Source organism: Mastacembelus armatus, chromosome 1 (assembly GCF_900324485.2).
Source record: "Mastacembelus armatus chromosome 1, fMasArm1.2, whole genome shotgun sequence".
Taxonomy (NCBI): domain Eukaryota; kingdom Metazoa; phylum Chordata; class Actinopteri; order Synbranchiformes; family Mastacembelidae; genus Mastacembelus; species Mastacembelus armatus.
The window spans coordinates 6,175,093-6,200,577 of record NC_046633.1 but is presented as its reverse complement, the minus strand read 5'-3'; the positions used below and the strand labels follow the sequence as shown (position 1 = coordinate 6,200,577).

Below are 25,485 nucleotides of genomic sequence, written 5' to 3'. Positions count from 1 at the left end.
TTTTGATGAAGAGTCACATTTTTCCTGTGATTTTGACAGCACGCATTTAAGGCCATTTATCACCACTACTGCAAGGTAATGAGGGCATCCACTGGACCGGAGTTGCATAATTCTGCCATTACTAGTCCATTGTAATAATCTTCTGACCTCTAGCTTTCAGAGCTGATCTTGAATCCTATGACAAATCTGAACTCGTGCACACGTCCTAACACATCCTAAAAGAAAAACAGTGGAGGAGCTCAAGGTCACTGAAGACTGGGACTTTAACGAAAGGCTTTTAATTCATATTTATACCACAAACACGGGACCACTTTTAAGTTAACAAAATGTTTCACTTTAAGAAGCAAAAATTCAAAAATATAAACTTTTTTTTTTTTTTTTAAACTGTCCATAATGAATTTGTGTTTAATTTATGATTTTGAAAAAATACAATTGCAAACAATAAACTGTTCTTACTTGTTAGGATAAGGGGCCCACTAATACTTTATTAAACAAACAAATAAATCAAGCCTGTATACTGGGTTGTGTGACCTGCTTCAGTGTGATGCAAGACCACAAGGCTTCGCAATCTCATCTAGCAAGGCTGTCTGCTATTCATGAGCACCTCCTCCCCTCTCTCCATCATATGGCTGTGCTCATTATACAGCACTTATAGCTCAGTGCGTGTGTGCCTGTGTCAAGTGCAGCAATTCCACTGCAGGGTGATTGAGGTGATCATATAAAAAGAAGTCTGCCTAAATATAATTACCATGTAGTTATCGCTTCATTTGAGAATATAAACTTAAAAAAAAACAAAAAAAAAAATTAAAAAAAACAGGAACAGCAGCAACAACATCAAATGAGATAAAACACCTTAAATTTTAAATATCTATACACTTTGAATAATTTATCAGATAGTTGATATTGGTGGGTTGCACAGCTTCATACAGCTTCAGACCTTTTGAATATCTGATACTATACTGCACCTCAGAGCCAAATGTTGAGCTTCTTCACACCTTTTGTTTCACAATCCTGAGTAATTAGACAAATTAATAATGGGCTTTAATAATGGGCTCTATTTATATATTTCTTCCTTTTTTGTCAGTGTCATAAATGTCTTACTCCATTTATGTTTTTTTACATTGAGGTCATAGTTATTGGTGTTGTTCTGGACTGCATTATATTCAGAGGATTTTCTAATAATTCGCTGTGTGTTCTCAAGCGCTGTAACCTGACAGTGCTCTATCTATCCCTCTAATATGAATATCAATTCTTAAGATTACAGAGTTTTAAACATTTAACTCCCCAGGCCTTTTCTGGAGAAGGATGGCACTGAGCTTGAACTCAGACACAGCATGGGGCAGTAAAGTAAATGTACAGTATTAATATACGCTGATGATCTACGAGTAAAGGCTGACCCCCAGTCTTCTGCTCTCCATACTGGAGAACAGTGGTGTTTTATGTGTCTTTTTCCCTGCTTTAGTTGCACAAGAAACTGCTGGATTCTTAAGATAAAGGTGATTTTTTGGCAAATGGTGAAAGTAGCAAAATAAATGACCTGCTGGTCCCATGGTGTAATTACAGTGGCTGGAAGCATACCAATCTATCACGAGGAAGAGGGGGGGCTGACACACTGCAAAGGGGTTAGTCAAAGGAGATAGCCTTTGACTAACTACTGGCCCTGGACAATCAATACTCTGCAGATATTGCATTCAGGGAGAAAGAAGGGGGAAAAAAGCCCTAAAAACTTCCCAAATGGCTTTTCATTCAGATATTGATCAGCACCCTTTTATCATGACCTTGCTCCACCAAGGCCATATACTTTCTTAAGGGTATATGAAACTCATAAATCTGAGAGTTGCTACAGAGTCACACCGGGCTGTGAGCAGTGAGGCAGTGAAGCAGGATGGTGTAATTGGTCTTTCTGGGATGGCAGCCTTCTTTCATACTTCATAACAAGGATTCCACTACATTTCTGAGCTGCTAGGAAGAAGACAGACAATACTGGTGGGGTAGAAACGAAGAAAAGGATTTAAAGACAAATGGGTGAGGGTAAATCGGTAAAACTGAAAACCCTTGTGGATTAACAACTCCAGTTTTAGATGACAAATTACAGCGACATATCAGTGTGCATATACTGTAAGGTATATGGGTCAGTACTCCAAAGCAGTGACTCCCAAACAGGGGGAATGTGTTTGCCAGTTTGGTAAAAACAGAAGCTATTATTTGATTTAAAAAAATGCACCCACATGTTTGAGAATAGGAGATTAAAGTAGCAGTTATGATCGATGGACTGCGTAAGATGCAGCAAGGGCAAACAATAGCTGAAAGCTGGCTGACATGTCCACCTTCTGCAACTCTAAAGGGAGGAAGTCTAAATACAAAGCTGACCAGATCCAGGGGGGGAAAAGTGGCCTAAAAATAAGCACAAGAGCAACTTTTATATTCTGATAACTAACATAATTAAAATGCACATATTTGGTATCAATGAAAGGGAGCGCATCAGAAAAGGTTAGTTAAAAAAAAAAAAAAAAAAAAATCTTAGAAAGATATAATAAAAAAATACAAAATCAAATTTAAAAGTATTAGTGTATATTTAACTTTTTGTTGTATTTTTTAAATGAGCCACTGAATGTAATTTTTTGTGCTAATCTCAGTCTGCAACACTTATCCATGCTAACATATGGACATCATCAGCTGTTAATATGTTCCACCATGACATTTTGTTACTATCCTTTACAGCCCCAGCCACTGTGCTGTATATACAGTGGAGGTAAATGTTATCATTAAGGCTATATTCTAATTCATATCCATGAGCCAGACTGCACGGTAGGGCCTTCGTGGCACGTTATTTTATATAACTGATGGAACGCACATCTGTCAAACATGAACAGGCTCTCCAGAGATTTAAAGAACATCCTTTTTGTCCGCATCACAACTTTTCTGTCCCAGGCACATGTCACTGTGCATGATTAATGAGGTGAAGGGTTTCATGTTAAACCCGTTTAAGGACTTTGGCGCTGGCGATCTCTATGTGATGCTGTGGCTTACGTTTACAAAGATGAGCATATCTGGAGGCAGGCTCGCATTTCTTTTTGCACTATGTTTATGCTACATGTTTATGGCAGAATCAAGGTAGATGGATGACCACAACTTGAGTCCCAGCTAATTGGTTTTGAAGTAGACGAGACCTGGACCCAAAGGAAACAACTGTCTCTGCTTCGGATAAGACAGGAGCTGCGGACTGCTACAGCTGCTGCTGCTCAGAACATCGGGTCATGTTTGTGTTTAGACTGCAAGTATTTATAAACAAACCAAAAGCCATTACCAGTTAAAAACGACCAGTTAGGAAGAGTGTAAAGAAATGGACGGTTTTTTTAGCTTAAAGAAAGGCTCATATTAAAAATCCTTCTTGTAGTATACATGCAAATTAACAGCCTGTTAACTCATTGCAACATTAAGTTTCAAATTGGATTTGAAAGAAAAGGGCTAAGCAATGACAACTGGGACACAAATAATGGCCAACTGCTCTCTAAAAGCATAAAGGGCAGAAATTATTGTGGCTGAAAAATCTCTTGCATACATGAGTACAAGTCAGAATCAAGCAAGACTGGGGATCCAACTAGAGTGTTTATTCTTTTTCCCAAATACAACAAAGGCAATCTAATGGTCAGATATGTCAGCAGCTGCAGAGTTTTCTATTCAACAAACAAGACACTCAACCATTTGCACTCATCGCTATGGCTTAGTATATACTGCAGCTGGAGGGAAGGATATGGAGGAAAAATGTTCCTGTCTTGTCTTTGTCTCCATCTCAACTTTTGATGCTTCAGTAACAAATATCTCTCCTCTGTTCATCCATTTCCCTCTCCTTTTCCTGTCTTCCTGCCCCTCCCGTGTCATGCATTTCCGAGAGTCGATGTACTCTAAACAGTTATGTTCTTGTTTCCTATGGTTAAAATCTCCACTGACGTGCTGGAGTCCCATTTCTTTTTTCAGTCCTGCGTGTTCAGTACCAGCGCAGCCTTAATGCACAGCGTGTCCATAAAACATACACGCAAGGCAGTGTAGACGTTGTGCAGAGCTTGGCTTTAACACACGCAATGCATTCAGTATTATGTATCATAATTGTGATTTAAGTCTGGAATGAAATCATACAAGTAGAGATGAATCTGGCTGGAGAAACCTACTCACGCAGTCATTTATGTAAAAAACAAAAAAACACATGAACATCTATGCTCTCTCTGCAAGCATAGCTCAACAATATATTCTGAGCATAATTAGCTGATTACTTGGAGCAGGCTCAACGAGAGTCAGAAAACTAACAAGATCTGTTACGACTAAAGGGGAACAAACACTAGCACTGCAGTTCAACTGGATCCACAGAAAATTAAGGAACATGAAAAACGTATGTCCTTAATCAGCTTCTTACTAGGAGTGATGGGGGTCTTACATTAAATTGTGCCAAAGTTTTGAGAGTTTTCTGAGTCATTTGAAGAGGGTGGAGTCAAACATTTCTATATACAAAGCACGATTTAGCAATATCTGTATGGGATGAGCTGTAGGGTTGGTTGCTTATGTTGTCAAGGAGATGCCACTGCCAGTGTGTCAATTAGCTGAAAATTTGATTTTCATACTCAAATTAACAATGCTTACATCTTAAATCCAAACAGTAACTTGAATTCTAGTTCATTTAGGGATGAATAATGAAAGTCACTATAAAATACTAAAAACAGGTTTTTAGAGACTTTAACAATACATTTGAAATTTAAATCATCCAATAGTTCCAAGTCCTAAATGTGAGAATTTGCTGCTTTTCTTTGTTATATACAAAGGAAAAGTCAATAGCTTATACATGCTGGGCTCTGTCAGACTCTGATGCCCTGTTTGTTTTTTACACTTTACTGACATTTTTTATGAATAAAGTATAAAAACATAATAATTTTTTTGCACTCTAGATGAGCAGCACAGACTAGCCATGGTATACAAAGAAAGAAAAAAAAAGTACTGCAAAATACTACTGTACTGTGTTTACTTTGTTCATGAATCACAACCTATATCACTTTACTGCATTTCTATTTTTTTTTTTAAATAGATTAAAAGAATCTATTAAAAAATAAATCAAATCTAGAGGAAGACAAAAGCCTTCGCAGCATTTCGTGCAGACACCATTTGATGCTGTCTGCTCATTTTTGGATAAGAAGGAAAAAGCCTTATTTGAGACTAGCTGTGAATGTTCGGCTCTGGCTTATTTTCCTCTATATTGCAACTGTGAAATGACACAGCACAAGATAAAATAGTAATGCTAATATCAATAGTTTGTCCATTACAGGTCAGCTAACTGTCCAGCGGAACAGTTACAAAGCTGTTCGTTTTCAATCTCACAAGGCCGATCAATACGGGGGCATACTGTTTCAATTTTGCTGGCATTGATTTTCTCTATAACACTCCAACCCTAACGCATTCGTCTTTCTGAAGGAAGGAAGATTTGATTTACTGAAGAAAAATTGGAGTGCACATCACAAAGATTTTTTGCCGAGCAGGAGTGTGACATGCCAAAAGATGGATGTCCCTTGGCTGGGAAGCCTCTAGCCTAAGGGCGTCCATTAGAGCAGTGGTGCTGCAGAAAATGAGCTGCTTATATGAGGGAGGAGGAGCAGAGGGAGAGGAGCTGGTGTTTGTGGTTTGTGTGTGTGTTTTGCGAGACTAGCTTTAGGTGAGGATTGTTACAATAAACTGGAAATAAAAAGGATGGTGTTAGGGCCTTAAAAGAAAAGACAATGTAAGAGAGTAGCAGATAGTAGGGAGTATGCCTAAACCTATGCATCCTGAGTAATGTTTCCATTTGCCTCAAACAGGCTATATCAAAAAATGGTCAACAGACCTGGATTTAAAGAAATGTGCCCACTGCTTGTACATCACATCAAACCCTTTTTAAGCAGTAATCGCCTTCCGTTTACTTCTATCACTTTCTGCATCCAGAGTGAATTTCCATGGTACATTAGTCAGCCTATTAGAATGCAATAAAGACAAGGTATGAGAGGGGAAAAGAGGAGAGTAGTGCATGTCCCCAGAGACTCTGTGTTGGCGTTCTCCATCATCTGCCCTCATCTCCTCTCTATGTCCGTCAACTTTGTCTAGGTGTCATACACATGAAGGATGATTCCTGATCCAAATAAACACTGCAGCAGTCTGGATGCTCAGTGGACCAAAGCACCAAGATGAAAGAGAAAAAAAAAAAAAAAATCTAGGGAGATGCATTGAGGAGGAATGTCATGTGCCAGTTGTTTCATTTGGGGCCATCCTAGCTAGCTGCTCATTTACTTTTTTTGTCTCTTAAAAAGACAGCAGGTTGGGATGTTGTCCACCTGAGTCTCCAGACACATGGGCAGAACTGTATGGATGAACAGGTAGTGGCCCTATCTGTCTGGCTGTGGATCTGTCTATGTCTTGACACTAGATGCCAGACAAGGGCACAAATACGATGGATACTGCCTTTGTCTGGTGGAAGGAATCCTCCCTGGACACATGGTGATACAACTGAACTATATAGTGAAACAAGAAAGAGCAAAGGACAAGGAATTAGGAAAAAAGAAAAAAGAAATTGTGTCATGATGAAAAGAAGGGAAGGTAGAGGGAGAAACCACAGATGAAGAAAAAAAAAAAGAGGCACAGGAATAGAAAGGGGAAAATCACCTAACACCTCTTTTCTCCAGAGGCTAGGGCTGCTGTAAGCTGGATATTAAGACACAAATTGCATTCAGGCGGGTCACACTATGTCAGAAGATATTAGATGCCTGCCGTGAGGAAACAACAACTCCCATCAGCTTGTGAGAAAATAATATTTTCATTTTCAGAGTCTTTATTGAATGGAAACTTTGGGGAATACATTTTTATAGCATGTGAGCAGGCAGGCTTGGATTTTACACCCAAGCAACAAAAGGTCGTAATCATAGCTGCACATTGTCTTTGTGCTCCTGGATTTCATTTTCACAGCTGGAAAAAGGTTGTGGGTTTCACCGTGTGTATCTGTTGTTCCCCTCCCAGTCTTATTTTCAGGCAGGGATGTTGCTGCACCACGTGTTCAGTGTATATGTAGGATAAGGAGAAAAAAACATCTCTTTTGTTAGGATGCCTGCAGGTATGCATTTTTTTCTGTAGCCATCTTTTTTTTTTTTTTTTTTTTTTTTTTTAATTGTTCTCTTTCTGGGTTTTGCAGCACCAGATGTTTCTCGTGTGCCCGCATACCACAGGCTCTGGTGCTAAGCTGCACCACCTGACCTTCACAGTAATTGACCAAAAATATTGATGTAATGGCACAGGACTGATTGTGATTTATTAAAAGAGTGCTGCACTCCAAGGCCCAGTGCCAATGGCTCCCTGCGCCCATCGGCAGCCATTAGGAAAACCATCAATAGCACAACGGCATAAAGAGCTGGTAATGGGGGACTTTTCAGGCCAGAGCTTGTAGAACACAATCTCCATAGTAAATAGTATAGCCTTGTGTGAGTACACATGGAGACTAATAGAAAGAAACAAATGGAAGGAGGAGAGGGAGGGAGATGGGATCAAGGAAAGAAAAGTATGACAAATATTACGCCCAGGAAAACAAAGGCAGCCCGATATAGACTTCTGATCCAATAGCAAACTAACCCTCGCCAGACGAGTCTCTGGAGAGTAGGTTCAGCCTAACAAGCATGAGCCAGTGGCCGTCTCTCTGGCTCATCATTACACACTACCTGCACAAACAGCCATCATTAGGGAATAGCTGCATTGGATTCTGCTGCCTATTTGGCGAAACAAACACAGAGGACAAGGTTCCCTCTGTTCTTAATGGAAACAGAGCTGTTTAAATGGCTTTCATCTCTCTCCCGAGTCAATGCATCATTAAACCCACAGCTGACATTTTCACCTTTGCAAATCTAATTTAATCAAAGTCATGAGTATTGTGGGATGAGAAAGATTATGATGAGATTAAAACAATTACAGTGGTTTGAATAATCTTCAAGGCTGAGAAAATGATATGCTACTGTATAAATACAGTTCATAAAGATACAAAGCAGCTGCACCATCTTGATTACTTTTTTCTATACGATATTTCAGTTAACAGAATCACTATTTCTTTAAAGTAGTTGAAATTCATAAAACTAAAATATGCAAACAAAAGCCATGCATAAAGAATGGATTAAATACATAAATAATGCAAAATGTATTACGTGTATATGTGTGTGAGGTAGAGTTACTGAGAAAGAAAAAGCAGCGCAACAGAATGTTTTTCCCCAATAAATTCCAACAAAATTTACAAGACGATCTGCTGCTGAAGTTTTGTTTTTAGACACAGCTTTTGTTTTACCTTGTGGAAGAGCTCCCCCAGGCACCATGTTTGTCAGTCAGGATGTGGACTATCTTCTGGATGAGCTGTGTTGCTGTCACATGGTCGCGGTACTTTGCTGCTCGGATCAGGTGGTCACACATTTTCTCCTCATCTCGTTTCTCTGCTGCGTACTGAGCACAATTAGACTAGGAAGGAAAGAAAAAAAAAATGTATTATACATTTTGCAAGTCAAGATATCATGTGTGTGTATATTGCAAATACATACACAAATGTGTCAAGAACCCAAATTATACAGCGTATAAATGTATGAATATCTAGCAAACATATGTGGTCAAAATAGGTCTATACGAAGAAACAATACAGACACTGGCACATGCTGTTTTCACATACAGAATCTCAACTCTAAGTAGAACCAAATGAAAAGCACAGGGTCATTTCTGTCCTCATGTCATGTTGATTAATAACAGTGGACACGTATTTACTAATGCCCTCCGGCGTACCAAATCACACGATACCCACAATGCACAGGGAGGACATTTTTCTCTGTCGGAATTTGTTATCAGAATGGGCCTTTGAACTCTGCAGCGATGCTAAAAGTAAAACACCTTCTGAGAATAACTATATAGTTAGAAATTGAAATAGTGTTTTGATTTCCAATCTCTTTCACAACCAATTTCAATTCCAAACCCACGTTGCACTTATGGCTTACTTTGAAAGAATGGTATCAAAAGTAATATTTTTACTGAAGTTGAGCATAAGGAGCTAAAAACATGCTATGTATAGTACACAAAGCCACACAGACGTCAGGCTATTAATGGTGCAATTATATATTCAAGCATGATCCGAGTACAGATACAAAAGCAAACAGCTGCAATATTAAGAAAACACATTCAATTATTAATCCTGCTTCATGTGTATATCGGTGTCCTTCTATAATGTCGTATAGTAAGTAATAACCCAGATACATGGCTGAACAAATGCAACCTGCTCTCCCAAAGTTACCAGTAAAGCGCTTTTTAATGGGACCTCCTCTTCAATTTGAACAACAACATTTCATATCTGACAGAAAATCTATAGGTATAAATCACATTAGAGGTACTTTTCTGCAGGCTGCTGCTCCTTAATTATCAATCTGTGTCTCTTTGTGTGGCATTAAAGTGGGCCTTGACCTTCCAGCATGACGACCTGGGAAACAGCAAAGTAAAGGGAGTACACAAGAGGGATCACTGGGTAAATGTTTCAGATTTTAAACCAGCAAATGCTTTGCTGTGTGCTGCATGCCCATTAATCTTGAAAACCTGAGGTAAAGGCAAGCAGAAATAGGACATGAAGGGAAGCTGGCCAAAAGGGAACAACTCAGAGGACAATATCCAAAATCAAACATATTACAGCGGACTGTTTAGACTAAACAGAAAACTATGTTAATATGGGACAATAAAGAAACACATCCCAAAATTTTGTGCATGATTGTAGAAATCAATTTTCACAATATAAATACTTGCATAGATTTTTATCCTTTAAACTCATATAAGCACCAGGCCTATAAAAATCCATCTGCCTCTGTCTAAGACATGTAAAGTCCACAGTACTAGCAATGCTGGGTTTAAACTCATAACCATAAACAAACACTTCATCACCTGTGTGCTGAGCCTGCCCAAACACCCAAACCCTCCATGCTGTAACGGGCTTTTCTCAAATCCAAAGCCAATGTCGGCTGCAGGAGAAGAGGCCAAATTCGGAGACTTACCCCTAAAATAACATCCAAAAAGGCTGAACACATAAGTATAGCCATTAAAACCTAAAGTTGGATTTGCTTGTAAGTGGAAAAGACAAGTCACTGTTAATTCCAGGGGTCATTCCATTGCTGTTAAGTCACAGAATATGCCGGGTTATAATGAAGGACTTATTATGTTATGTTACTATGAAGGTTAAAAGCACATAAAATCTCACTGCTTGGCATTTTCCTGCATTTACTGACATCCAGATCCACTGACAGAATAAAAGACAAGTTATTTCAAGCATTTTCAAACAATATATCCTTTCAATCCTTTCAAGGAATGTCGAAGATACTGAATTAAAAGTATCTGCTCCCATTTACAATTAGAAACATGCTTCCTTTGGAGGGACTGAAGCAGTTGGGTGCATATTTTGACAAGAAAACATCCATAAAAAAGACATGCTCAACCAAATTAAAAGTGCAGCTGAAGAAATGGGACGGCAGACTATGCTCTGCTAACTTCCTACCTAGACAGCCACCAGGGCACAGCTTGCTGGCAGCAAGACTGTTATGACTTGCGACACTGTAATCATGGGCAGCACCTTCCATTACATGGCCCGGCTGACAGGGTCGGCCAGCGTGGGTGCCTGCTCTGCTCTGCTCGAGGAGACAGCTTGGTGAAGACAAAATGATAATGGCTGGCATTAATCGAGTCAATTACACTGACTTGTGTCTCCCGCAATTCATTCACAGTTCAAATAAATAAATATGGAAGTGTGTTGGAGTTTGGAGAAAACTGAATGCAGGGTGGAAAGAAGAGTAATCATTTCTAAAATCATATAATTGTAGAAAATGGCAATGTGAACATACCAAGACAAAAAAAGTATAACACGTTTTATCACTGAACCATACCTTTACTATATACCCCACACACACACACGCACGCACGCACGCACGCACGCACCTTCTGCTGCTAAAAATGACTGTTGTGCTCATTATTGCCACATGCTCATACTTTCTTGCCATGCTCATTCTACAAATAATAAGCAGAGGAAACAAGGAGAATAGTTTCATAGTGGTGGTGCTGTACCAATGTCAGTCTTATCTAAATGCTGTAGTTGTTGTCAGATGATGCCTTGGTTCCCCTCCTCCTCTCTTTCTGTGGGTTAGGAGGGTTAACCAGGATAATAGGCCAGAGAATGGAGGCTCATTACAAGATATCAGCCCTATGTTTATCAATTAGAGTGACAGAGAAAGGTCTAGTGATGTTGCCATGCCACAGTGAGCTTTCAACATGCCGAAGGAAAAACGCAGGGTCTCGAAATTCTGTCAGAGTAGAGGAGAAGGAAACAAAAACAGCAGAGATGTTATTAAAGCACTTGATTTGCAATCTCTTGACATTGGTGGCACATCAGGGCTACACACTCTCCAAGGCTGGGCTATCGCTCTGCGAGATTCTCCAATTTCTCACATCCGTCGACAAGCACTCCCAGAGGGTTTCATTTACAAACGTGCAGGAAAAAAAACTGTCCCGACGAACACAAGACATCACACTTGTCCTTGTCTGGTATCAGAGAATGCAAATATACTACAAATAAATTCCTGCTGGAACACAAAGAAGGTCTGAGGAGACAAAAAGCTGAAATGAGAGAGGAGGATGGGGGTCACTAAACAAAAGTAGATGCTTAACCAGTCCACAAAGTGGTTTCAAAGAGATTCTCTTGCACTTGATCTCTTGCCCCTGAGTTTTCAAATTGCAACATAAAATGTCACCAGGGGAATTCAGACAATGGGCTAGGGAAGAAACGAGTGAAAGAAAGAAGAGAGGGAGAAAAATGAGGGCTTAAAAGTACAATGGCGAACAAAAGTCACCAAATGACAATGCCTGACAGCCACTTCAATTCTGAAATGATGCCCCTGTCATGCCGTGCTCCCAAGTATTGATTTTTTTTTCCTTCTGTTCGAGCGCCAGAGGAAAAAAAAAATAATCTAATCCAGCTGAAACAGATCCCTGCTGCTGGCATCAGCCCACTGCCATCAAGGTTAACGCTGGCGCAACACTTATCAAAGTATCTCTCCCCCTCTCTCCTCCTCCCCTGCTCCTCCCCTCACACTGTCTGTGGCTGATCTTTAATGGACTGGTCACCATGCTCAGCTGGCAGCCTCTTCATCTCTTCCACCCAGAAACCTCGACTCTTTGTAAAACCGCGCCTTCCTTTCGCTACATCAGTCTGTGTTGTTGCCATCTTTACACAATGACTCCAGCCCAGCTTCAAGGTCATGCCATGTGAAAAATTGTGTGTTAAACTGTCGTCTGCTGAAAACAAAAATAGTCAAATGAAGGGTGGATGAAAAATACATGTCTGTATTGGTTGCTGCCTGCAATCATGAATACAGGGTGGTAGCATCAAACTCAGGCTCATTGTGAAAACAAGGCTCTATCAACAACATTAAATTAAAGCAGCAAGCAGACTTTTGTATAGCCACAATATATAAATGTATATCCACAACAACACAACACACAGACATGTATGATCTGCTGACACTAAACTCTTGAACTCTTCTGAATTTTAAGCCACGTTTAGTAGTTCAAAATGAATGAAATCAAATCAAGAGCACATTTCCCTGCTGGTGAAGAGGACTCTGTCAGACTGAAACAAAGAGAAACTGTGGAATAAATTCATATTTCAGTGGTTATCTGGTCACACATAACGATAGGAGCTTTGGAGGAGGTGTCTGGGGACTTCATTACACCGACAAGGTAGTGGGAGTGAGACTACTGTTCCCCAACCATTCTCTTTACTCCACTCCACTCTCTTTCTATTACCTGGTGCCTTGAGTGAAACAGTCCATGTTGTGCAGTAAAAAAACATAACTACCAAAAATATAAATCAGGAACAGGCAGAAAGTAAGATCAAAACCTTCAAACATTTGATAATAAAGTCAATATTACACATTTAGAGATCTACTGCTATTTATTCCTGCAGATTTTTCCTTTTTTTTTTTTTTTAATCTAAACACTATCTGAAATTTCTCACTCTGGTGAGTTCCCCAAACATACACACAAATACAGATGTGTTCCTCATACTCTTGACAGCAGAATTGCCAATAATGAGATACCTAGGCATCCAGCCCTCCTGACATACTACATTACAGCTGCGACAACTACATGACTGCAAGCTACAGTTGGTGGCAGCTATCAGTCCAATTGTTGGGAGTGATGTGGTGTAAATAGCCTCTGGGAGTTGTGGTACCCTGGCTCTCCATTGTATATGTTTGAATAACCTTTGCTTAGGTTCAGGTTCAGGTCTGTCTTTATTGTCATTTCTACACATATGCATGACGTACACACAGGGAAACAAAATGTCATTTAAACAGGCGGCTTCTGTTATAACAATAAAGGTAATTCTCTTAAACAGGTTTTCATGTAATCAGTGACCTGATCTGCCCACTGGTTATATTTAAGAGCTGAGCTAACTAATCTATTAGAGTACATCCTTGCACAGGCTCTCTCTGTGATGCTCAGCCCTGTAAGATGGTCTGTGATGCACAAGTTTCCAGAGACCAGTGCTATGATAATAGAACATAATGAGCATCAGCTCGATGTTAATGTCATTAACGTCAGGAGAAGGACCAGATCGTTTTACAAGCTCAGCAGAGGGAAGACAATGACGCCAAGCACTAATTAGCCTCTATCGTCTGGCTTTCACAGGATCTCTCAGACAGTCAATTCGATTACTCCATATAACAGCAGAGGATGAATCAAGGGGGTATAAAAAGGAGAAAGATTGAGCAGAAGGGAAGGATAAGAAAGGATAGAAATGACTTGGGTCTTGCTCGCTCCTACCTATCAGGACCTTCTTATCTGCCCTTGTGCCCCTCAGCCCACCACATTTCATCCCTAATGAACAGCCCCATAAAAAGAGGGAGTTCGATTTCTCTCTCCGTCTTTCTATCTCCTCCTCCGCCTCCTTCTCCTTCCTCCTTCTCTGGAAGATATCGGAGTCTATCATTTGCTGTGCTGGGTAGCAGCATCCGATCTGCAGATCTCCTTCACATTAAGGATCCTATTAGATAGAGAACCCTAAAAGGTAATTGGATTTCCCCCTAGTTATCTTCATCTCTGTTTCACCCTAAGCGCACAGTAATAACTTACTCTCAGGGCCAAAGATAACTCAATTCTGTCCTACAGAGAGCCAGTGAGAGTGTGAGTGAGAAAGAGAGAGAGACAGCAAGAGAGAGAAAGCATATGTTATGTCTCTGAGGTGAACGGGTATCTAAATCAAAAGGCCCCTCTATCACTGCCTTCTCAAGGATATGAACTCTGACAACACACAAACGTAAATTTGTTTTTATGTATTGAATTATTATCTTTTCTGGTGCCTTGGTTGTGATTTGGTGCTGCTGTTTAACTAACACAAAACTTCTCAGTAAAGTATTAGCAAAGGAGGAAACAGATCAGGTTCTAGCTGTTGGCGCTGGATGATTTTTGCAAACCTGTTCACTTCCAGTGTAACACAATGACAGGTAAAATGAGTCATTTTGCAGGCCTAACCTATTTTGGTCTATTTCTCACAAAACAATAACCAAACAATATTGTCACTGTAACACAATACAGAGGAACATTGCTTTAAAAAGTGGTACATAGCTAAAAATTATTTCAAAACCCTCCACCCCTGCCCTCAGGGGGGATGTTTCATTGGTCTGTTATTTTTATTGTGGCAGTGCAAAATGAAACCGTTGGCTGCAGCAGGCTCAAACAGAGCTTGTATGGAGGCAAAAATCAATACAGCAATATCAGAGCAAGACTTATCTGGGGTTTACTTCTTCTCAGAGGTCACAGAGGAGCAACTGCATTTAAGAGTGGAATTCAATTGTGAAACATAGTTTGGGACACGCTATGATGAGTATCTGATTATGGCTGGAAGATTGCAAAGGTAGAGTAAGTTTCAAATGACAACATGAAAATACAACTAATGGAAAGCTATAGCTTTGCAATAAACGTATTTTTGCAGTAAATTGAGAAATAGTTTATGTAGCTGATAGTGCTGGTTAATTTGGAAACATAAACTGCAGGTATGGTGCTAATATACAATATCCCCAAAATATCTTGAAAATAGAGATAAGAGTACAGACTGTATAAGCAGGAATAAGGAAAGCTGGCAGAAGACAACAAGTAACAGATGCTTGGTTGTCCTTGGCCTGTCATTTGTATTCTCTTACACAACATACATCAAAGACACATGCTTTTATGCATGCTAGTCATCACACATGACTGTATGCTTACTACAGGCTTACTGTATGTAAGAACAGTACTTGAATTTTGTCAGTTTAAAAGCGTATTCTTTTGTGAAAGTCTTTTTAGAAATAACAGGTACAAGGGCATAAAGTTTTTAATTCTAGTAGCCTTTCTACCAAGTACTGAGTTAGAAGAAATAGAAACACAGAAATACAAAAACATCTATTAGATTTAGAGAGGTTGGACAGTCTGTTACATAAAACAGTAAGCCAAAGCATTGCATGCCAGGTTAGGAATCAGGAACTAATGCGGGGGCGTTTGAGAAATGGAAAAGGGATAGGGACATGGTTAAAGAGAGAGCATGTGGCCAGCGGTGACAGCAAGAGGCAGTGGCAGAGTAGGATCATTTGAGGCTGTCATGTGCAGACTAGCTGCCAAGTCTGTCTTTCTGCCAACCAGGCAACATACTGCAAACTGTTTTTACTTGTGCTACTCTTGTGTCAGATGAAGACAATTGCCTAACATGACATACTGTACATGCACCTTTTGAAGAGCACAAATGCTATGCACCTTTTCAGAAAGTAGGCCTGCAGTAGAGTAGAAGATCTATTATATAAACCTCACAGAACAAAATCATATTCCAGAGCTGTGTTGATAAAGGAGCAGGGTAAGTAGCAAAGGCTCAAGAGAACAGGATGCCAATCATTCAGGGAAGCAGCCAATACAGTGAAGAGAGCAAAACATAGCAGTCGCAGAAAAAAAACTTTGATGTGCAAGAGTTGTACCCCCACCCCACTGATATGCTTTCAACACTCTTCAGGGATTTTACTTTTCCCAAATGTAAGAGAGACCCTTCCTTGAACCTTAAAAAAAGCATCACATTTTACTGCAAAGTCAGGGCTGAGGGCTGGAGGTGGAGATGGTGGGTTTACAAACAGGCCCTTCAGACCAGCACCTTTCAGGTCTGTCTGCAGCTTTTAGCACTGGCAGGTTCCTGAGAAGCAAAGAAGGGAGGGGTGGAAGAGAGGGGAGGATGCCATATTCCTGTCACTGGCAAAATACATCCCCAGTGGGAGTATAATGGACAGGATCTCTGCAGGACAGGAAATGATTTTGGTGAGATCTAGAAAGCAGAGGAGGGGGGTGTAGCAGAGTTGGACTGGGAAAGGGGCAGCGAAGGATGCCCTAGGGTCAGGATCGAGCTGGCCCAGCAGCTACATGTGAATGGCAACATTTGTGCTGAGAAATGGTATGAAGAGGAGGGGGAGAAACTTATGTTTCAGGGGAAAGCATGCCTTTACACCGAGAGGCACCGGGATAAATTAACACTACACAATGTTTGGTTAGTGATACGTGCCAAGCGTGATCTCCAGCCTCAGACTACTTTAGTTTATGCTTGTCAGTCTGTGTGGTTTGTGTGTGTGTGTGTGTGTGTGTGTGTGTGTGTGTGTGTGTGTTCATGATTAGTACAGGCTAGTGTTTGAAAAGTAAACATTTATCCTGTAAGTTTGCTGTGACAGATCCTGAAATTTGATGGACAAGTTTCAAGTAATCACTGGATCAGATCCCTTATGCTCTCACAGACTGATAACCCTTCTTTGTTTCCATTAAATATATTCACTGACAGAGCAAAGAAATATCCAGCTATTTAACATTTATCTCAAAGAAATCTTAGTGTGATGTGCCTAAAAATACAAATATACTTTATTATCTGAACATTGCAAGCCTGTGGATCTCACAGAAGAATATATGACATTATGTATGGTTGTTCATGGTACAGAACATAAAGTTGTACTATGATCCTTCCTTCATTCATCTAAAGGCTGAATTAAAGCCTTAATTAAAAAAATAAAACATCTGTATATACATCTGCATTGTGAAATGCACAAAACATGTCTAAGGTGCTCTTCAGCTGTAAAATGATGATCACATTTGTCAGGCCACAACACATCTCACTGATAATGGCATACTCAATTCAGTAAATCGTTTTTATGCAGCCTCATCACCTGATCTACAGACACACTTCGACTGTATATCAACAACAAGATATAATAAAACAGTTTCACAAATGCAGCACTTAATACTTAGTCATCTTTGTAGTAGTTTTGCAAAGTTAAAAAAAAAAAACCTCTAAATTGCAGAATATTATTGCTGTTTATGTCAGTCAAAATTAGTCACAGCAGGCAACAATTTCACACCTGTACAATTGCTGCATTTTGGGCTTTAATATTTTCAGAACTGTGCAGCACCTTACCTCAAACTCTGCATGTTTGTGGATGTCTTCAGCCCTCTGTCGGCTGAGGATAAATTCAGCTTCATTAGCCACACGAACCAGGTGGTCCTTCATGGTGTGGCTCAGCAGTCTGGGGAGAGTGGAAAGAGTGTACAGTTATTAGCTTTGTTGTTTACATTTTTAGGTGAGGTCCAGGAATGCCAATTCACTTCGGTCAGTAAAAGAAAAATGTCTCAAGATAGATGCTAAGGAATATCTTTAAATCTTGAGTTTGAGAGTATTTAAAACATCTGTGATAACCTAAAGAAAGAACAACCATGTAATATCCAGAAAATGCTGAAAAGGAACCATGCAAAATAAGCAGAAAATCTAATTTAGAAACAAAACCAAACCGAAGACATCCTTTAACTGGTATACAGGTGCTAATTGATCTGTTAATGATATGCATCTGACAGAAGGGAGGATCTCTGCCCGTGTTGTTACATATGTAGTCTACCTCCCTTGTTCTTCTTATCAGTGTGTGAAACATACGTTTTGTGTGTGCATGTAGGTCGAAAAAACCTCTCTACAGCCCTAAAGGTCAGGACTGCGCAAAGTGGAACAATAACAGACCAGGGGCAAGAGAGGAGGGATGGGGAGGCCCAGGCTTGGACTGACAGTGTGGTGGGGGTGTAGGGGCCAAGGGATGACTGTAACCTAAGCCTGCTGTTTCAGCACAGGGCAGCAGGGGAGCGGAGGTACTGGGGCCTCTGCAGCCTCTATGGCCCTGTCTAGGCCCCGCTATCAATAACCATACCACTGCCCATCTTTATGGTGCTCTGCACTATAGACTGTAGATATGGACTAAACAGAGTTAGGGCATTTTTAAAACACCATGAAAACAGGGCCTTTAAGCACTACCCTACAGTTAACTTTAAGAACAACTATTAGAATTGAGTAATATCAATGCTAATAATTTAAAATACATAAATCAAATTTTGTTAATCATGACTGCTGTTTCTCAATTTTACCCTGAAATTGCTCAACTATTTGTTTTAAAGGCCGGCTTGATTTTCAGCAGATAATCTTATTTCTTCACAGTGTACTACAAAACAGCTTTAATTTACTAGTAATACTGACATGAATTAGTGTTAAAAAAAAAAAAAAAAAAAACACAGAACCACCTCTTTAACGTTACTAATCAATCCTGTCCCATACAAACAAGTCAAGTCAAAGATGAGAATCAATAATGGAAGTAGTTCTATAATTAAGACAAACTAATGTAGAAATAAGAAATAACATGTCTGCTGACATTTTAGAAAGGCTCATATGTCAACAGAACTAGAAAAACATGAAAAAAGACCAAATACGAAGATAGACAGAAGAGATGATTACATAGAGATAACAGCTCAACTTGCAATGCATAAATTCAGAGAGGGACAGTGGGATATCAAGAACATTTCAACCAATATATCACAGAGGTACCAGCGATCAGAGCTCCTGTCAGCTCCTACCTAACTCCTCTCCTTTCCCCAAATCCCTCTGGGATGAGCAGGTATTGAATGGAGCTTGAACTCCATCCTCGCTCTGCCAAGCCCCTCATCACTCCCCCTGACCACTGATTGTTTTGGAGAATGCTGAATAGCCACCCTAGCACTACGACCTTGGGGATTTTGGAAGCCTGGGGGCCTTTGGTATGATCCAGAAATGGTGAAATGGGAAAGTGGCTGATGGGTAGACGTTGGAAATATAATGAAGTTACACTGCAAGGAGAGAGGACAGCACTTAGCAGGTCACTGTTACTTACCTGCCTTCATTGACCAATTCGATAAAGGCCAGACCTGCATTCTTCTGGATGGAGTTCTGCCATTCCTGTAAGCAAACCCAAACAATAGCAATCCATTACTAACATGACTTCATAAATTATGAAATTTAACATGTTTGGAATCAGGAAACGGGCTATATTTGGAAGCAGCATTATACAATTAAAAATTAGTGCTATACCATGGAACACATTTTAAATTAATTTGATATAAAAAGAAACACTGGAGCAGGTGGCATCCAGTGTGACAATAACACAGCCCCAAAAAAAACACAACCTGGTCCTGTAAAAAGCTATTCTTCATCTGTATAAGCCTGCCAGCCACAACAAATAGAAAGAAAAAACCTAAAAGGGTATACCAACTGCTTTGGTCAGCACAGTGAGCATAATCGGCCGACAAACTTGTGGAAAGGAGTGAAAGAGCTGTGTTGAGAGTGCATTTATCACAAGTAAATACCAAAATTTCCTCCTCTCTTTGACTAACGTTATGGTCCAGGGTGTCAGTCTAAACAATCCAACCACAGCCGTGTGTGACTTCCTCAATTTCGAAGGGACAACAAAAGAAAGGAAACTCAGCGGTCATCGTCTTTCATGTTCTGTTCAATATTTCAACACCTTCAACACAACCGTCAAAAGAATAATAAAGCAACAAGGTCATGAGGCCTGTCTGAACCTCACAGCACTTTTTCCCCTTCTTCCTCTCTGGGGAGATGGAGAAATACATGCCAAAACCTCAGGTTAGAGACCCAAACTATCAAACCACTCTTTCAAAAAATCATTAATCACAGCGGAGACTATATTCCACATTATGCAGCTTTTATTAAAATATGTCATTTGTTGATATATGTGCAGTGATACAATGAGCACGGTTCTCCTGTCAATAAAGTGCCCAAAACAATTGATTTTACATATAAATTTAAATGAGCTGCAAAACATGTGTATGTATATCTAAGCATTAACTTTTTCTCTGCTGTCATCATCTCTTGAGCTGATAGAGGAAACTCTGTGTTTACATAAAAACTAGTCTTTGAGTAAACCTAGAGAGCCCACAGGGACAAGAATATCAGCGCTACAAGGGGGAAGGAAAGATCAATTTACAACATTTTCAAAACGACACCCAAACATATTTGTACAAATGTGAGGATTTTTAAAATCATATAGTTTTTTCCCCTTTTTCCACACAACAAACGCATAAACATCAAAACTTACCACATACCAAGCTAAAAGAAACCATTCTTCAGAAATGCCTGCGCACCATCGCTCCGTGACCTACTGCACGTCATACAGACAACAATCTAACACTTAACCTCAGTTCATAACTGCTTTTTGTCCTGAAGGTCCATATTGGCATTGACCGTGTTTACAATACATTCCAAATAAACAGGGCACAGAGGGAATAAAAGTCTGGGCTTGAGAGTGGAAAAACTGTTTTAGAGTTGAGTACTGGCAGAGGGCTTTGCGGCTGTGGCTTACTTTGGAGGAAGTGTGTGAGAGTAGCCTTGGGGGGCTTCTGCAGCATAGACTGTAGTTGAAGAACATTAACCATGAGTGTTAAGTTCTGGCTGTGGGGATATTCTAGATTGGGACAGATTGTGCTAGCCCGATTTCAAATAAACACGACAGGAAGTAAGGATGTAAACAGAGTCGCACTCTAAAGAAACAGAAAAACTGTAACACTAAATTCCTTTTATATGATGTCTTTGAAAGCTTTGGATTCAGTAATGCAGAAGTCTTAAAATATAAATCTAGAAGCCTTTTCAACAGAAATAAAAAGATTATTGCAAAACCACAGCTCTGAATGGCTTTGGGTCTAAATAAGGTCTGACGAAGACGCCATTGACATTTCATTGACACAGACAAAGGCGATAGCAAGACTAATGGTGTCATTATGGGTTAAGAAATGGCTTTTCTAGTTAAATTTAAAAAAGCAATGACCCCGATCTGAGGGACATCTCCTGGTGACAAAAAGGACACAGAGACAGGTCAGTGATAGGATATTGGATTTTGGCTGCCCTGGTCAGCAGTGTCACAGCTTTTATGGCCACGATAGGGGCCATGACCAGAGCACTCCTGATGAGAGGATACAAGCAGCCATTTGTGACCTCTCACCTTTAACCTGACCTCCAAACAGATGATAGGATGAGAGAGGGCTATCCCCTGATCCTGATTGGAAACTAGTCAACAGACATTTTGCTGATGTTTACTGCTCTTGGTAGGGGTATCATTTTGAGTTTTTCCTCTTTTTGCATGTGAGGGCACACATAGATGGAAGTTTAAATCTATTCATGGAAATGTGTTTCTCTAACTCAAGTCTATGAGACAGCAGCTCTGTTTGGTCTGCGTTCCATGATGATGGCATTGAGTCTAAACACACATGCCATGCACTTCCGCCATTAGAGCTGATTATCCATAATCAACATCTAAATATACCACTACCACTAGTGAGAAAACACAGACCTCCTGAGCAAAATCACCTTTCAAACATCAGCCTCACCACAACACAAGGAAAACATTTTACAACACTCAAGAAAGAAATGTCTCAGCTCTCCTGAAATAATAAATAAGTCAGTTGTGCTTTTTGGTGGCATCACTCATAATCACAAGTATTTGTTGATTTGAAAGGCTATGGGAATACAACTTTAGATGAGAGGACAAAAACATTAATCCTCATGTCAAATGTCATGGACATGCAGCAGAAGCAAAATGGAAGAGGCGGAGAGCTACTGAGTCTTTTTTCTTTTTTAAATACAGAAAATGTATTCCAGTTACATGGTAGGGCAAGAGGCAAAAACACACAAATCTGTCAGTGGCTGCTGTAATATAATAGTTTCAACGACAATTGGCATAGTTAAAACAGGTGGTGGCAAATCCCGAGCTAACACACACAAAAAAAAGAACAGACAAGGAAACAGTTTATTGCAGCTGTGTGACCTAAATGTTTATGAACAGCAACTTGATATCAACAATGACCAAAGAAGCACCCATGTGTATGGATGAGTAAGATGAAGACAAAACAATATTTCTGTTAGCATAAACTATTGAATAAGTTGTTCGTCCTTATCCAAAATTTCATCCAAAATTTGAGCAGTTTGTTGCTTATGCCTGCTGTGGTGGGTGAAACACTGTATGAATAACTTAACAGTGTGTCTGCTCCAGCTCTCAACAGTGCACATGTGCATGATGGTATCTGCTTAAAGAAAAACAGACACTCATATTGGTGTTTGCCTGATCAAATTCACAAGTGAGAGAATATTTACTGATGTCCAAATATTTATGCTGCAGCGTCTCCAAGTGCTTTATAAACGTTCACTTTCATGGTTACACAGTAACAGGGAGAGTATAAAAAACAGGACCTAAGGCCCCCATACCCCAAAACAGACAAACCAAAAAGATGTCAGAACACTCCAGCTGTGTACATTTAAGTTGAGCACAAAAACATATACAGTATATTTTAACACCCACGATTCCTTTTACAGACATTATTTTTAAATGTATCTTTCCACCTGATATTTGGTTGATTTAGTTTAATGGTTTTCAAGTAAGAATCCCTAAACACTGTGCAGCTGTTTTAGCACCAAGTGGAACAGATGTTCTTAATGCGAAGTGAAATCATCACCTCATCCAACACCATTGTTTGAATGACTCTTTGTAGTGTTTGTTTAAATGCATTTATTTCTAATAGAATTGTAGGTTTGGACATTTCAGCACAAACAAAAGCATTTTGCATAACAATGAAATCCAACAAAACACAAATAATATTGAGCAATGCTGATTCAAAGTAAGTCTCTCAATTCCTTTTTAATTCCCATAGGATTTGCTCTATTCATTAGAGCATAACTGATCTCTTCAGGTCTTCTCAGGATAGCTTTTAGTTGAGAAAATGATGGTGTAAATCTCCAGACATATTTGGAGATGTATATCTTGACTTGCTAAAATTTTGTACTTTCGTATTTTTCATTAAATTATTAAAATATTGGTTTCACCATTATCGTGACTTTTATTTAGCTCAGATTTACAGGTTTAAGGCAAAACTTTATGTATGTTCAGCATTCTTGACATTATAGAACATACATTGTACTTTCAGTTTATCTAATTATTGAAGAAACTCTCAACCCTCACAATGTATTGTGTTCTACTGTTTTCCAGCTGAACACATTTTTGCTTTGGCCCAAATTTATCACAAAGGATTCCTTGGTTTTTGTCCTGGCAAGCGGTGTGTAGTGTGCGATCTTAACACAGGTGCTTTTCTAAACTCTGTCTAGTCAATTCAATTTGCCGTAGGTAGACATAGCTCAAAGATTATTAAAGCAAACAGGACGCGCCTGGCCACAATTTGAAATGCCACAGCACCACAGTGTTTGTAAACAATATCTGCATTTCAGTTTGGGATTTTTAATAAATCTGCAAACTTTTATAAGCACATGTTTTCAATTTGTCACGATGGCTTACTGTGAGTAGCAGTATTCTTTCCATTAAATTTAAATATACAACATAATAAAGCGCATAAATTGAAAGGGTGTGAATACTTTCTGAAGCCACTTTACTGTATGTTTTGGCAAAAAGGCTGTAAAGTGAATAAATGATTACCTTGAAGTTGGCACATTCTGTTTGTACTGTGCCTTTTGGTTGAACCCATAACCATAAACTGATTTTGAATTAGTTTATCCAGAACCAGTTAGCTGAACCCAAGTCGAATCACTTTAAGGTACTGACCAAAGGATCGTATTTACAGGAACAACGCATTTTCTATAACAGCCTCAGACAACTAAAGCTTTTAATGCCAGTTGTTTTGAACCATAAATGTGTATTCACAGGGAAAATATCTGTATGAATCTCACTGACAGCAACTAACATTAACAGTCCTATCAAAATGTCAGAAACGCTGTCTTTACTGGTGACCAAAATGACTCTAAAATCTGGATTTGGCCTCTTATGGGATTGCGAGTAACTATATTGAAATGTTCTATTGAAAAGTAAATCGCAGCCAAGATTTTACCCTTTCTTTTACTAGATCCAAAATGCAGGCTAGTGAATTTCCACTCCAGATCTGAGCTAAGAAGGCAGGGCATGATTTTATCAGCAGGATGGCTCAGACAGGACAGCAGAGGGAAAAACATAAGAATACATTCCAAGGTCTTATAAGTGGGAACCTGTCAGGTAAGAAAACATTACATTAACTGTGCCTGTCAGGAGGAGAAGGCTCTGTCAGGGAAATTCATTTATTTGAAACATGACTATATGTTGTGAATAAATAACCAACCATTCATGCCATTTGAGGCCCTCCAGTCCCAAGCCACTTGAAGCTGGTTCACAGTAAAACCGGCTGGGAGCCAAATTAAAAGCCACTCAATTTTTGTCGGAGTCTCCTGTCTGATTCTCCCCTCTCAGCTAGACTTCACTTCCTGTCAGGAAGCCCCCCTTGACCTCCAGCTCTTCCAAAACAACACACCTCACTGCCCCCACCCTGGCTGCATAGCTGGCAACGATAGGGGGCCTGCAGAATTAAGTGCCAGTTGGTGTTACTGTGTTTTCTCTACATCTCACAGGGGAGTACCTTTTCAAAGAATATACAGCATGATATTATTCTCTGAACTAGAAAGCGATAGCAAGGAGACTGAGCCGCGTGGCATGGCTGTAAAGGGGCACTGGAGCAGAGCACAGGGTGAGGGCAAAGAGGGAGGGAGGGGGAGGGAAAAATACCACTTTGATTTGCACTGATCTTGGACCTTGCGTGCCTCTTTAACTGCACAGCAGGGTGTGGGTTCGACTGTGAGGAAAATGATGGGGAAAGTATTTTTGTCCCCTGGTTTGATCACATTCCTCACCACTTCTTTCACCTCTCTCAGCTCCCCAAGTGCTTCATACAACACAGCCTGCTCTTGATCCATCAAAGCCTCACTTACTGTGGCGAAGAAGAAATATGTCCACTGACAGATATAAATTACTATTGAGCAACATACTGTAACAATAAGACTCCATTTACACCAGCATAACTTTCAAAATGAGCAACGAACAAAGTATCTTGTGAATATAGCAGCGTTTATAATAAAACATACACAAAGCTACTGTGCCTCTGGTCGAACTTTCTCACTGTTCTTATTTATTTCCAGGCTACCGAGAGGTTCCCTCGTTTCTCATATTATACTATTGATTGAGTGGGATCTCGACCTATTCTGTGACT

The 25,485-nt window shown here is 39.8% G+C and overlaps 1 protein-coding gene across 4 annotated transcripts in view; it reads right to left on the bottom strand.

Moving 5' to 3' along the window:
* lrba (LPS-responsive vesicle trafficking, beach and anchor containing) overlaps nt 1–25,485 on the bottom strand; it is a 162,781-nt gene that overhangs the window by 77,156 nt on the left and 60,140 nt on the right. For all 4 annotated transcript variants that reach the window (XM_026303424.1, XM_026303427.1, XM_026303425.1 and 1 more), the window contains exons 34-36: nt 19,290–19,354; nt 17,525–17,633; nt 8,333–8,499 (exon numbers count right to left, since the gene is read on the bottom strand). In XM_026303424.1, coding sequence (XP_026159209.1) covers nt 8,333–8,499; nt 17,525–17,633; nt 19,290–19,354 — 341 coding nt within the window. The remainder of the gene's footprint in view (nt 1–8,332; nt 8,500–17,524; nt 17,634–19,289; nt 19,355–25,485) is intronic.